We start from the raw sequence: 12,899 nt of genomic DNA, 5'->3' as shown, positions 1-12,899 counted from the left end.
GACATATTCAATATCTGTATTCAAAGTAGAGCAATGGAAAATAAAAAGCTCATATTTTTTCCATTATACGTCAAGATTACAATTAGATTTTTTAGCCAAGTATATTGTAGCTGATGAACTCGCATAAAATTTAGGGCAGCTTCTTAAATATTTTTTTCTGGTTGTTATTTCTTTCAAACTCAGTTCTTTATTCATATTAATTTGAGTGTAAACACCTTTAATAAAAAATAACTGAGCAGTATCTTTGATATCTATAGTTTCATCTTGAGCTAATGGTAATGTATTTTTATAATATATTATTATAATTATAAAATATTGTTGTTAGGCTTTATACCTTTCATAGAAAAAAAACAATGTATGTTACATGAAAATAGTTAAATTGCAATGCATTTATTAACTGCGAGTTCCTGGATTAGAACAAATCAGTAATATTTGACAGATGGTCATATAGTCAGATAGCTGTCAACAATGCTATTTATTATATAATTGCTATTAAATAGTGTTCTTGTTTTGGAAAAGGTCATGGATTGCCATTTTTCATATTAAACGTTAATCTAAATTTTCAACGTCAAATTTAAATTTTCCACAATCCTTAATAAAATCTATTTAAAGAAATACATTAGAATCAGCGACGAAAAGTAAGAATATGGAATTAGAAATAATTGTTTTAATATTATTCAGTGTTTCTGTTTGCTCAGTTAAGGCGTAGTAATAGTTGTAATTAGTTAACGAGAAATATCGATCCATTGCTCATACCAATCACAAAAGAGAAGATGGAACGCGAATTTTTTGTCTCGTTTCATTTCGCTTTTAAAAACAACTGGTTTGGTTAGCCAACATTGTACAGTGTCACCTAAAAAATATTTAATTATTTAAAAAATAAACACTAGACTTGATATTGTAATTTTGCGTTCAAAATTTTTTAAACTATCTTAGCTATTTGTGGATATCTATTACATTACCAACGTTTTTAGTGGTTCTAGTTGGGATTTGTTTTATTATATGTAACAAGCAATTTCATATAAATTGTTCACTTGATAGAAATTCTGGCATCGTAAATTTTTGAACCCAATTTTTTTTTAAATATTGAAATTTGGAGCCCAGATGTGCACTAAAACGAATATAACAAAAAAATATACTAATGTATCAGAGGCATAAAACAAAGCTGATTGTAAAAAAACGAAACAACTCATTAGGCACAGTAACCTTTGAATTATTTGTAGCCTCAAAATAACTGAGTACAGAAACGGGTAATTTAAGCCGCATGCGGCTCTCGGGCCGTAGATTGTACAATACAGTTGTATTCAGTGCTGGTATAATGAACATAAGTTTTATTAGTTTACAGCAGATAATACAAATAATGATTTAATTTGCCAATTATTGCATTAACCAGATTTTTTGTACAATATGTACAACCATATTTGTCAATTTAAGAGTTTTAATCATAGATAATTCAACTATAAATTATTTTAATCATATTTTACAAATATTTTTTTTGTTTTCATAAGCTTAATAAGTAATCTTAATATTATCTTAAATATAAATAATTTACTTTGATGTTATACATTTTTTTTTTAGTAAGTTAAAATATTATGGAAAGTTCATACATTTTTTAATGTTAAGTTAATTATGATACCTACATTTTTTTTCAAATGCTATTATTTAAAATTAAACTTTGATATGATCTTTCACCTCCGTTAAATTCCCATTGTTATTATTTCGACGGTTAAAACAACGTTTCGTATAAAAAAATACCGTACAAAGGGAAGCTTTCGAAATGTGTACGACCATTGATGAAATTTGGAATTTTAGTTAATTATGTACATACATACAAAAGAAGATCTACGGTGAAGTTATTATATAAAATTTTCATGGACGACGTATTTACTGGGAAACGGTAACCGGGGACGTTCGTGGATGGGTAATAGCTCGTAATCCGCTTTTGTTTGTTCAAAATGATCTGCTTATGTTGTGTTATATTGAGAGGAAATTCTTTGAACTAATTTTACGTTATTAGTATATGTATTGTAGATGTACATACATATGAAATATAATAACGGTTCATTGCTATTATATACATATGTATTTATAATATTTGCAATCAATCATTTGGTGTATTCAAATCATCGTTATGGTTATATCATAATATTGTATATTTAGCTTATTGTAAATATGATTCAATACATATTAGATAGACAACGAAATATTACTGATTTATATATTTTGAATGGGCGAGACTTTTGAAGCTTTATTCTTTTTGTGATATAAAAGCTGCGGATAGTTTTGTTAAGGGTGAATTGCTAAAAATATTTTAATGTTATTATATCAGGTTGTTACGCATTCGTTAAAAATATTAGATAAAAAAATATAGAATATTTTTTTATTTAAAGTAATTGGAAATAATATAAAATATTATATATATATTTATAAAATATAATATTTAAACTTTATTTTAGATGAATGTCTACAATGACAGACAATGTATTCAATCAGTCTATACGTCACCAAGTATGTCCATAGCTTATTTTGAAAATATATGGACATATTCATAGTGACTGATTGAAAACATTGTCATTTGAAGTATTCTCGGATCATTTTAAATATATACCTACGCATTTTCACGAATAGATTTTCAACATTTTTCGCAGTAAAAATATGATATTTTCAGACGCTATAAATTTAATAAAAATCAGATTTTGACAAATTACGTTCGTCGCGATGAAAAATCGTCGGCATCGTAAGAAAATCGCGAAAGAAAAGACGGTGTATAAAAATTCACGTGAATTTTTCGTCCAAAGTTTTATTGAAAAGGAACGCAAGAGATGAAATATTAGGCCCGTTTTACACTATTCATTTTCGTTATTAGTTATTAATTATATGAATATATAGAGTCAGTTTTCTATTGAAACACTTGAATACTTTAATATATACAGTATTAAATTAATAGCTATTAAGTTATGACTTAAAACATTTATTAAAATTGATATATTAAATAAGTAGTATAATTTTATTGAAAATAAATATACGATGCTTATTTTTAAAATATAGGAATAGACCGGTTGTCAAAATAGAGACCATGTTTTAAGTAGCGAAATAAATGGGTATTTGATACAAAGAGTAATTTTTGTCAGTGCACGAAATGGCGCCCGAAGAAATTTTGAAAGAAAGGGACTGGTTTCGGGAATGGGAAGAGGTGGGGGAAGGGTAGGGTCTGAGCCCGATTTTTCCGGAAGTTTATTGTTGTTTTATCTATTCTCGGGGAGCACACTCGGCACGGTCGCCGTGAGGGAGTAAATTTTCTGCGTGACATCTTCCTGGTTGGGACGCGAGTCCTGCGGGAGAATGTGAAAATTCATCCTGCATCATTCACATTTATGAGTTCAATTTTACGACGTTACGCTCTATATAACCTACCGTATATAATATATTATCGACCATGTAGTGAACAATGTAAGTAGAATACACACAAAGGCGTGCAAGGGAGTCCTTGGTAAAAATATATAGCTCAGAGTTTTTAAGTTATAAGCAACACAGGAAAATTTTAAATTATATACATCCTTTTTGTATTTAATATTTTTTTCTATCAATTATCTGTAACAATTCTAGAATTATGTTAATTCAATACGTTTAATTGTTAGTTAAGTTCCTTTTAAGGTTCATGCTTTTATCTTGATTTTATTATAAAAAATCAGTAAGTCTTTATTGTTTAAATTAAACATTGTTCACAAAAAGGTAATATTATAAAAAATCCATAGAATCAGCTAAAATGTTTTACGTTTATTTTAATAACTGTAACCATTTTATCTTTTTACGTCAGTTATCATACGTTAGAATTTCTTCATAAATAACTAAATAATTTATCAGATAAAATATATACAGCCAAAATAAATGATATAAAGTAATAAATTTTTCTGTTTTTCTAAAACCTAACAAAGTTTTTTCGTGACTATTTAAATAATCGTCGACTATATGTTGTTTATATATTGCAACACTTAAAAAGGTACTTCTCTGAAGTGCCGTTTAATTATGCTTTGTTAAAAGTTTGTTTTACATTAATTAAATTTTAACTTACAAATATGATTGTATTTAATTTTATAAAATTAGGTACACATGTATTTATAAATTTGAGTAAAAAATGACAACCTCACCTAAATTAGCTCTCCCCAACTTGCACTTTTTTATAAAATATATTTTTTATATGTAAAAATACACTGAATGTTAAAAATAGGATTAAAGCGTAATTATATAATAATTTTAAAATTGTAATTAATTTTTTTAATATAATTAAATAGGCTGTATAAATTATGCCCAGTCCTGTTTTTTTAATTAAATATACAAAATTTGAATTAAATAATATATTATTAAGTAAGTTGATCTAAAATATTGTAGTTAAAAAAACTACGTTTATAATTAAATTCATTGAAAATATTACTAAAATAATATGTTGTCTATAAGTAAAACTTTTTTTTTTATAAATGCATGTGATTTATATTTTATTTAATAGGTAATTATTATGATTTGTAATTTAAAAAGTAATTGTTTGGGAACAATTTTCATAAATGTGTAATACAATTAATAATAATTATAACAAAAAACCTAGCCTCGCCTAACCCAACGTAAAATCTTCAAACTAAATTTTGGTTAGATTATTTTTAACTTAATCTACGTAGGAGTTAATTAAGTCTTTACCTATTAAATAAATAATCTATTTATTTAATTTAAGTTTTAATTATTTCGTTATTAACTAACGGTAATACTTTAAGATTCTGCTAGATTTACCGTATGTTTTTTTTATATTTAATTCATGCAAAATAAGTAGTACTATAACTTTTTGCGTTATTCGATTCTAAACACAAAGCCACTGGAGATATAATTATATCATAAATAAAGTCTAGCTATATATTAACATATAATTTATTTCACTTGGTGTATTTAATTCTGTTTAAGTACTCTATTAATGCAAATGTGCGAAAATCTCACATTTTTCTAAAACATACTTTTATGAAGTTTCGTAATAAAAATACACACGTTGCTTTACATTACGAAACGGTCGCTTGATACGTTAAATTAATTTTAATTTCAACAACTAATAAAAGAGACTCTCGCGAGACTACTTAAGGCAATGAGTTTACCTTTGAAAACTTGGAACGCTACTGACTTTAATTGAAGAAAGCAATTTATAGCGAAGTTAGCAGAATCAGCCGAGAATTTCCGTTTCACTAAAAAGTTATACTTATGTACACACTACATACATAAACACTTACTTACACACGCATGCAGATACATATAGTATGTGAATGAATCTAGTTTTCTATTCACGGATATTCTACCGTAAAGGTTATGGGACATTTGAAAACGTTTTAGCTTTTAATTGTTGAGCGTCCTGCGTTCAAAGGTTAATTGACGTTTTAATTACAAACCCTTTCCTTTGTCTGATAATTTTATCTCTCGCGAATTTAGATTCATTTAAATACTGTAATGTATTTTTATATATAATAAAATTCGTATGTATATAAATAGATTATTATTTTTGTATTTATATGTGTTTTAATTTATTCTCTGAACATGTAGTCCTGGGAATTGGAAAACTAAGATGATGCTAGGGCTGAGATTGCAAATGAGGTTCCACTTAAAAATTTCTATCATGAACTTCGAATTTCAAAACGTTTTATTATTTCTACTTATTTTTAAAACTTTTTTCCGATTTATATTATATAAACATTAGCTTTATAAAGCTTATTATAAATTTACTGTTTTTTTTCTGTACTAAGACATGTGCGTCACCTTACAACAGTTCTATCATATATATTGGAGATACACAAAAGCGTTACGGATTCGTATGATAATTTCGGATCGAATACGATTAAATGTATATTTTTCTAAGCCACACAGCGTCGCGACAGCATTTTTTCCGCGTTTGTGAATTTCCGCATGAATTTTACATGAGGACAAGGAACAAATTATGCTCAGGTTTTGTACAAATAATTTATGGCAGTCGGAAATTTAAATATAAATTAGGCTGATGCAGCACTTTAAATACCTCTTTAAACACCAAAAAAAATATGATTATCTATTTATTTTGTATACTATAACAATACAATGTAGATAGTAGATCAATGTAGATGTAGATCAATGTGCATACAAATTTTATAAAAAAAATAGTAAATATTATTTTTTTATGTTTAAAAATGTTTTAATCAAGAAATATTTAGTAAAAATGTGTTTTTAGAATCACTTAATTTTATATGTATTTCAAATTAATATCTGACCTAGTTTGTCTATAAATCCATATTTAAGGTTGGAATATTTATTTTTTTGAAAAATTAGGCTTGTATATATATATATACATATGTATATATATAATACTATAAAACAGAAAAAACAAAGAGTGAAGAGTAGCGACATGCCATTTGCACATGTCATTATGGATATATATTTATTACTCTATTTTTAGGATAATCAAAATTTTTAGGAAAATTCATTTAATGATTTACTATATTCAAATGGCTTATTTACTAAATATTAAGTCCATATACTAAATATATATTTTATTGAAATTTATGTGAATCAGAATTATTTACCCATTGAACTAAATTATATAATTTACAAAATTCAGTAAAATTACCTATTGACTTCAGCTGAAGCATTATTTTTGGTTTTAAAAAGTACAATTTTATTTGAGATATATGTATGTAACATTCATTGTTATTTAAACATTTTTTATGTTATTCTACATTATTTTTAATGTTTAAAGTGATTTTTTATATAAAACTTAATACAAAAACTGGCTAAGTACTTTCTTGTTAGCTCTGTTATTGTATGCATTTTTTTATATTATTTTTATAAATAAATGTAATGGAGATCCATCTATATGTATTTTACTAAAATTTTCCGTCATAAAATATTTAATTACCTGATTTTTAATGTATGTGTTTTAAAACTGATGTTGAATATTTTTTAATGTTAATGTGTAATGTATAATATTAATGATTTTCTTACATAATATTGTTGTTAATAAAAAAAAGTCTAATTTTAAAGCAGATATATGACAATGAATTGTAGAATGATTAAAAATAGTAAATTGATTGCAGCTACAGCATTATTTTTATTTTTTTTATTTTCCTAGCATGTTATTTTTTCGTTAATTTTCTCAAATTTCAAAGTAATGCGGAAGTTTATAAAATAATTAGTTTATCTTTGTGGCAAAATAGAACTATAAAAACAACAATAATAATAGTTAATATAACATTAATGAACTTATATAAAAAAATCCGTTGTAAATGATACATAGTATATCAATGTACAAATAATAATTTTGTTTAAAATAAATAATAATATATTATTATTAAATATAAATTACCTTAGGGGAAAAATAACAAGATAGACATTTAGTACATTAAACTAAAAAAACATGAACTAATTACAGTAATATTTTATATATGTTAGAACGAAAATAAAAACTATATATTTTAAAAAGCTTCTTTTATCCAAAAGCTAAGCTTTTTACCTTAAACAAAATAAAAAATATAGTTCTAAAGTCCAGCTTAAAATAAATAAGCTACGTACCTTAAAATAAATAGGGTATGTAGGATAGTCAAATATATTTGTAAATGAGATTTGTATATTAGTAAAGAAAAACTTGAAAAAAATTTTACCATTTTTTTCTGCAAACGAAATTTATAAATCTAAAAGTAATTATTTATATAATTAAGTTGTTGTATTTTTTTATAAATTAAGTTATTGTAGCATTAAGGTAAAAACAGGTGCATGTTTTCTTATTGTCAATATTGACAACTGCAGTATTTTCTGTTGAATGTTGGTTTTTGGGGCAATTGCTTTAATCATTTTTACTAATCATGTATCTTTTATAAGCTACGTTGCGATTTCTTTCACTTTTCCATGGTACCTCAAATTTGTTCTAATAATTTATGAGCTAATATTTTTTTCAATATTATTTAGAAAATAAAATACTATAGGTGTTAAAATTTATTTTTGTAGCTATATTCGTGCTTTATCTTTGTGTATGTTTATATAAAGTAAACAAAATGATTAATTAGCTAATGAAGTAAATTAATTTATTTAATGCATTGTGCTACTACTACATTTAAAAGTATTTTTATATATAATGCATATATTGTAATTTACATTTTTAAAACTTGAAGTTGCATATACAAATGCATATTATTATACGTGAGCTTTTTATTATGCTGACAAACAAGAAAGCAACATTGTAATCATTTTTATTTGCGTACCGATTTGTCTCAGTAGCACTAACGTTGTGCTTATATTATGTCAATTCCTATAGTTATAAGTAATAATATTGCTCAAATACATCGTCATTTATGAAAATTATGGAATATATAATAAAAAAGTGTCCAAAACTTGTATTTATAAAATGGTTGAACGTTGACTGAAGAAAAGTCTGTGCCACATTCATATAATGTTAAAATCAATATTATCGTTTCTGTGACTGTGTAAATATGGACTTTTTTACTGTAGTTAACTTTGTTTTATTTCGTGTTAAGTTATTATTATTTTTGAATTTTATGTTTGTTGACTACAATACAATTGCATATTGTAAGCTCAACGTGCTTTGGTGTGATTTTTATGGGTTAAATGTATGTTATTTATTTTTCAGGTGCCGGTGGTCTGAAAGATGTGAGGGTCACAGTGCCGGAAGCTGTGGCCTCTGGAGCCACGGTGACCTTGCACTGCAGATACGACCTCGAAACGGACGCCCTCTATAGCGTCAAATGGTACAAGGGTAGAAGGGAGTTCTTCCGGTACATCCCCAAAGAGCTTCCGCACACCAGGGTGTTCCCGATGCAGGGGGTCGACGTAGACGTAAGCGTTTTTTGAACGAATCTTAATATGCTCGCCGTGTCGTTTATGCTGTAATGTTTTACATATATTGGGTAATATACACTTTCAGGTTGGAAGATCGGGACCTGCTTCTTTGGTTTTGCGATCGGTTACTCCATCCCTATCAGGAAGATATCGCTGCGAAGTTTCGGCTGATGCGCCATCTTTTCACACAGCAATGAAAACAAGCTACATGGAAGTTGTCGGTGAGTAATCCCATATTCCTAATAATTATTTCCCTTATTCACTGTGAATTGAAAATCTAGTTTTATTGTTATATATTATACGAAGTAAATAATTTTTATTATTACAATTAATCTCCTTTGTCGCTACCAAACTTATATTATTTCGATTTCACTACCGAGTTGAATCGAATTAATGAAAAGAGTTGTTATCCACTTTACTTTCTTTTGGTGTGAAATTTACATGGTATTGATTTATGTTGAATTTATAAATATAATTGAAAATAGTTAGCAAAAAGTATTATACTACCGATATATTATGTAAACAAAAATCACAGTTGGTGTTCAATATAAATTTAAATGTATTTTTTGTGTCAAGTGTATATTTATTTACACAAATTTAGTCAACATATATTTTATCGGATTTATTATGTCAAATAGATAAATGCTATTTCTATGGTTTGTTTTACATCTAAAATATTTTAAAAAAAAAAAAAAAAGTTATTTCATAAATAGTTTTTTTTGTGATTCTTAATCCATTTTTACACAAGTAACTATAATTCTTATTTAACATAGAAAAATAACTCCGTAACAATAACATTTAAAAGTGTTAATTAAAACCGCGAATCTTTAACTAATGTAGTGCGATTATGATATTGTCCAATTAAGACCTAAAAGTTCTATAATACAAAAGCACCAAGAGAATAGTTTTATAATTTAAAAAATGTTGGGAATATAATTCTAATATTATTGTTAATTGCATAATTTGATAAATAAAATCGTGCTCTTTGTATGTTCAAAGTATTTATTGAACACATTAATCTTTAATGAAAGTAATAGATATATTTATTATACATGATATATTCACTAAAAATTGCTGCTGAATTAATTACATTTATACAAAAATATGTTTTACAGTGAGACGATTGAGAAAAATAAAAATAATAATTAAAATTGTTAAAACATCATTCTTAGCAGAACTAATTCATTAAAAGCATCAAGTACAATTTTGCTTTTTAAAATGTATTTTAATAATAAAGCAAAAAGAGTGAATTGAGTTCTCAGTAATAAAATTTAATCTTACGTACTTAATCATAATTAAAATAATGGGTATGGCTAAGAAAGCAGACGATTTAAAATGGAATAATGAAAGTAAATTTACAAAGTAATAGAATTTATTATTTTATAAAATATAATAACAAAATTATAATGTGGCATTTGGTATCTAATGCGCTGCACAATTATTATTTTCTATGTCTAGACTTAAGACGTATCGCACAGTATTTCTTACTAAAAACTGTTTTATTGGCTATTTTTTAGTTTTATTCATAGTGACTAGGGATTCCAATCCCGGGCCAAAATTTTGATCCCGGGATTTCGGTATTGCAATTAGTCGATCCCGGGATCCCGGGACCAGTCCCGGGATAATTTTCATGTTATTTTATCGATAAAAATAATTTAAAATGAATAATACAATATATTTTTACATCTGTTTTTTATAACGTACAATGTATAAAGTACGTATAATTTTAGTCTTGGACTTAAAATAGAAAATAATAAAATAAAAATAAAAAATAAAAGGTCTTATATATTTATTTGAGAAGAAAAAAATTAACTTTTGACAATGTATGTACATAGGTATGTACATTCATAGACACAATTAATTAAAAACATTATTTTGAATAAAACTCACGAAGTAACATCAAAGCATCAAGTGTTTTATCATTTAGCCTTGATCTGATTTTGGTTCCTAAGCAGCCTGCTGCTGAAAAAGCACGTTCAGACTCACAGCCTCAAAGATTCACAGATGACACGTGCAACTCGCGCAAGTTTGTACACGAAATATAACGATGTTGTCAATAATAATTCGATTGTGCTTGATAAATCAACCAATCCGAAAAATTCGGGATTATGTTTTATAATCCCGGGACTCATCGGGTATTGAAAATCGTTCGGGATCCCGGGATCCCGGGATTCGGGATCCCGGGATTGGAATCCCTAATAGTGACTCATGCTATAATGTTTTGTGCCAAGCTTTTAAGATTTATTTTTTGAAGTTTAAAATTAGGGTTTAGATAATTATCTTCTAATAATGATTATTAATATATAAAGTTTTCCAAAAAGAACCACTGTCTGTAAAATAATATTTATTTGACTAAAGCACGAATTAATGATCAATCGCGAAATCAGTTGTAACTGGTCGTTATATATGACGATGGCTTCACTCATGTGGACGTCAAGTTGCAGTAACAACAAAGATTAAGGTATATAGTCCATTAGCGCCGATGTATCAACATATTCTCAGCTCGAAGATCTCTGAAGTCAGCTATTTATAATATCTTAGCAGTATTACTGATTTTCGGTTCAGTACCCGGATCCGAATTGTAGCTCTCTGGATCAGCCAGCAGACTATAATTCCCACGCCAACTGACCAGTTGTGGAGATTCAAGTGTTAAATGTCAAATGCTGAACTCTGAATATTTAATGTCAGTGTACTGACTCTGAAATTTAGAGCGATTTTGACCAGTTTTATGTACTAGTCTTGTTTTTATCATTACTTCTGATGTTACCCCCAGCACAATTTTTGCTCCAATTTTTTTATATTTTTTTCTGTGTGCTTGGGCTCGTTGTCTTACTGTAAGATGAAGTAATTCACAATTAAATAACGTCTAGATGAAATAGTATACTGCCTTAATATTTTCATGTAGCCATCTGCCTTCAGTCTCTCGTGAATTCTGTCAATCTAACACCCTCAAAGCATTATAGAGCCTCTCCCGTACTCAACTGTTGCAGTCAAATACTGGTCTTTATATTGTTCTTCAGAACGTCTGCGAACGAATTAAAGGTGATTAGTTCACTCAACTGTCCAGAGAACCATTTTCTCTCCTTCGTGGTCGTCAAAAAATCGTCTCTGAGGATGATTCATTTGAAGTAATGGTTTCCGCTTGGCCACATACCCTCGAAGAATATTTTTTTAGCTGACATATACTGCTTACCAATGGACACTCCTAGCTTGAGGGTCCTGCAACTTACAACAACACAGAACAGTTCGTCCTTAGAACGATAAAGGACACCACAAAGGTTTTGACCTACCTCTAAGGCTTCACAGTAACTTTTAAGTTTACGCAGACAATGCCAATACGAGAAATAATAATGAGCACCAGCTGATTTTATGGTTGGCAATTATTTTATACTTGGATCAAATATAATTTTATGCGGCAATAAAATTATATACACTACCATTACGCGTTTTCATTGTTGGTAATCATAGAAGTGTTTCCTCAGATGTTTCCTCGGATTAAAAATAGATAAAAAAATTCTTTCTCCTTTGATAAGCTATCTAAAAAACAAATTCTATGCACATATTATATATATATATATATATATATATATATATATATATATATATATATATATATATATATATATATATATATATATATATATATATATATATACATACACATTTTGTAGTACATCATTGCTATATTATCAAAAACATATTCTTTTTTACTATATAATGATGATGTAGTAATAGTGCAATAAATTTAATGCATTTCATTACTTATTATTTTAATTGCTTCGCATTTTTAATAACATAAAAGACTAACAGTAGTTACTTTATTTGTTTCCTGAAGTTTATTATATTATTAAATAATTATTTATATTAGGCTAGGTGATACATAAGGGCTTACAAACCTTGGTGATGCGGGTTTGTAAGGTTTGTCCTCAATACGACTAAGAAAGGAGTTGATTGTTGCTACGCAATTTATCTGTGATTCACTCTTCTCCGAATATTATAATTTAACCCTTTATTAACCTTTTAAATATGACTGTTTTGATTATCTGATATTT

General features: G+C 27.1%; 2 protein-coding genes across 6 annotated transcripts in view; one reads left to right on the top strand and one right to left on the bottom strand.

Annotated features, from left to right (window-relative positions):
- The window catches only part of LOC148228361 (larval cuticle protein 65Ag1-like), a 156,371-nt gene that overhangs the window by 94,141 nt on the left and 49,331 nt on the right, over positions 1-12,899 (bottom strand). The window lies entirely within an intron of this gene.
- Positions 1-12,899, top strand: part of LOC148228362 (uncharacterized) — a 60,073-nt gene that overhangs the window by 20,473 nt on the left and 26,701 nt on the right. For all 5 annotated transcript variants that reach the window (XM_088200229.1, XM_088200230.1, XM_088200232.1 and 2 more), the window contains 2 exons: positions 8,639-8,844; positions 8,933-9,068. In XM_088200229.1, coding sequence (XP_088056355.1) covers positions 8,639-8,844; positions 8,933-9,068 — 342 coding nt within the window. The remainder of the gene's footprint in view (positions 1-8,638; positions 8,845-8,932; positions 9,069-12,899) is intronic.

This window comes from Plectrocnemia conspersa, unplaced genomic scaffold, assembly GCF_051122295.1.
Source record: "Plectrocnemia conspersa isolate PC_06_02 unplaced genomic scaffold, ASM5112229v1 ptg000012l, whole genome shotgun sequence".
Classification (NCBI taxonomy): Eukaryota; Metazoa; Arthropoda; class Insecta; order Trichoptera; family Polycentropodidae; genus Plectrocnemia; species Plectrocnemia conspersa.
This window is presented reverse-complemented; position numbering and strand designations above follow the sequence as displayed.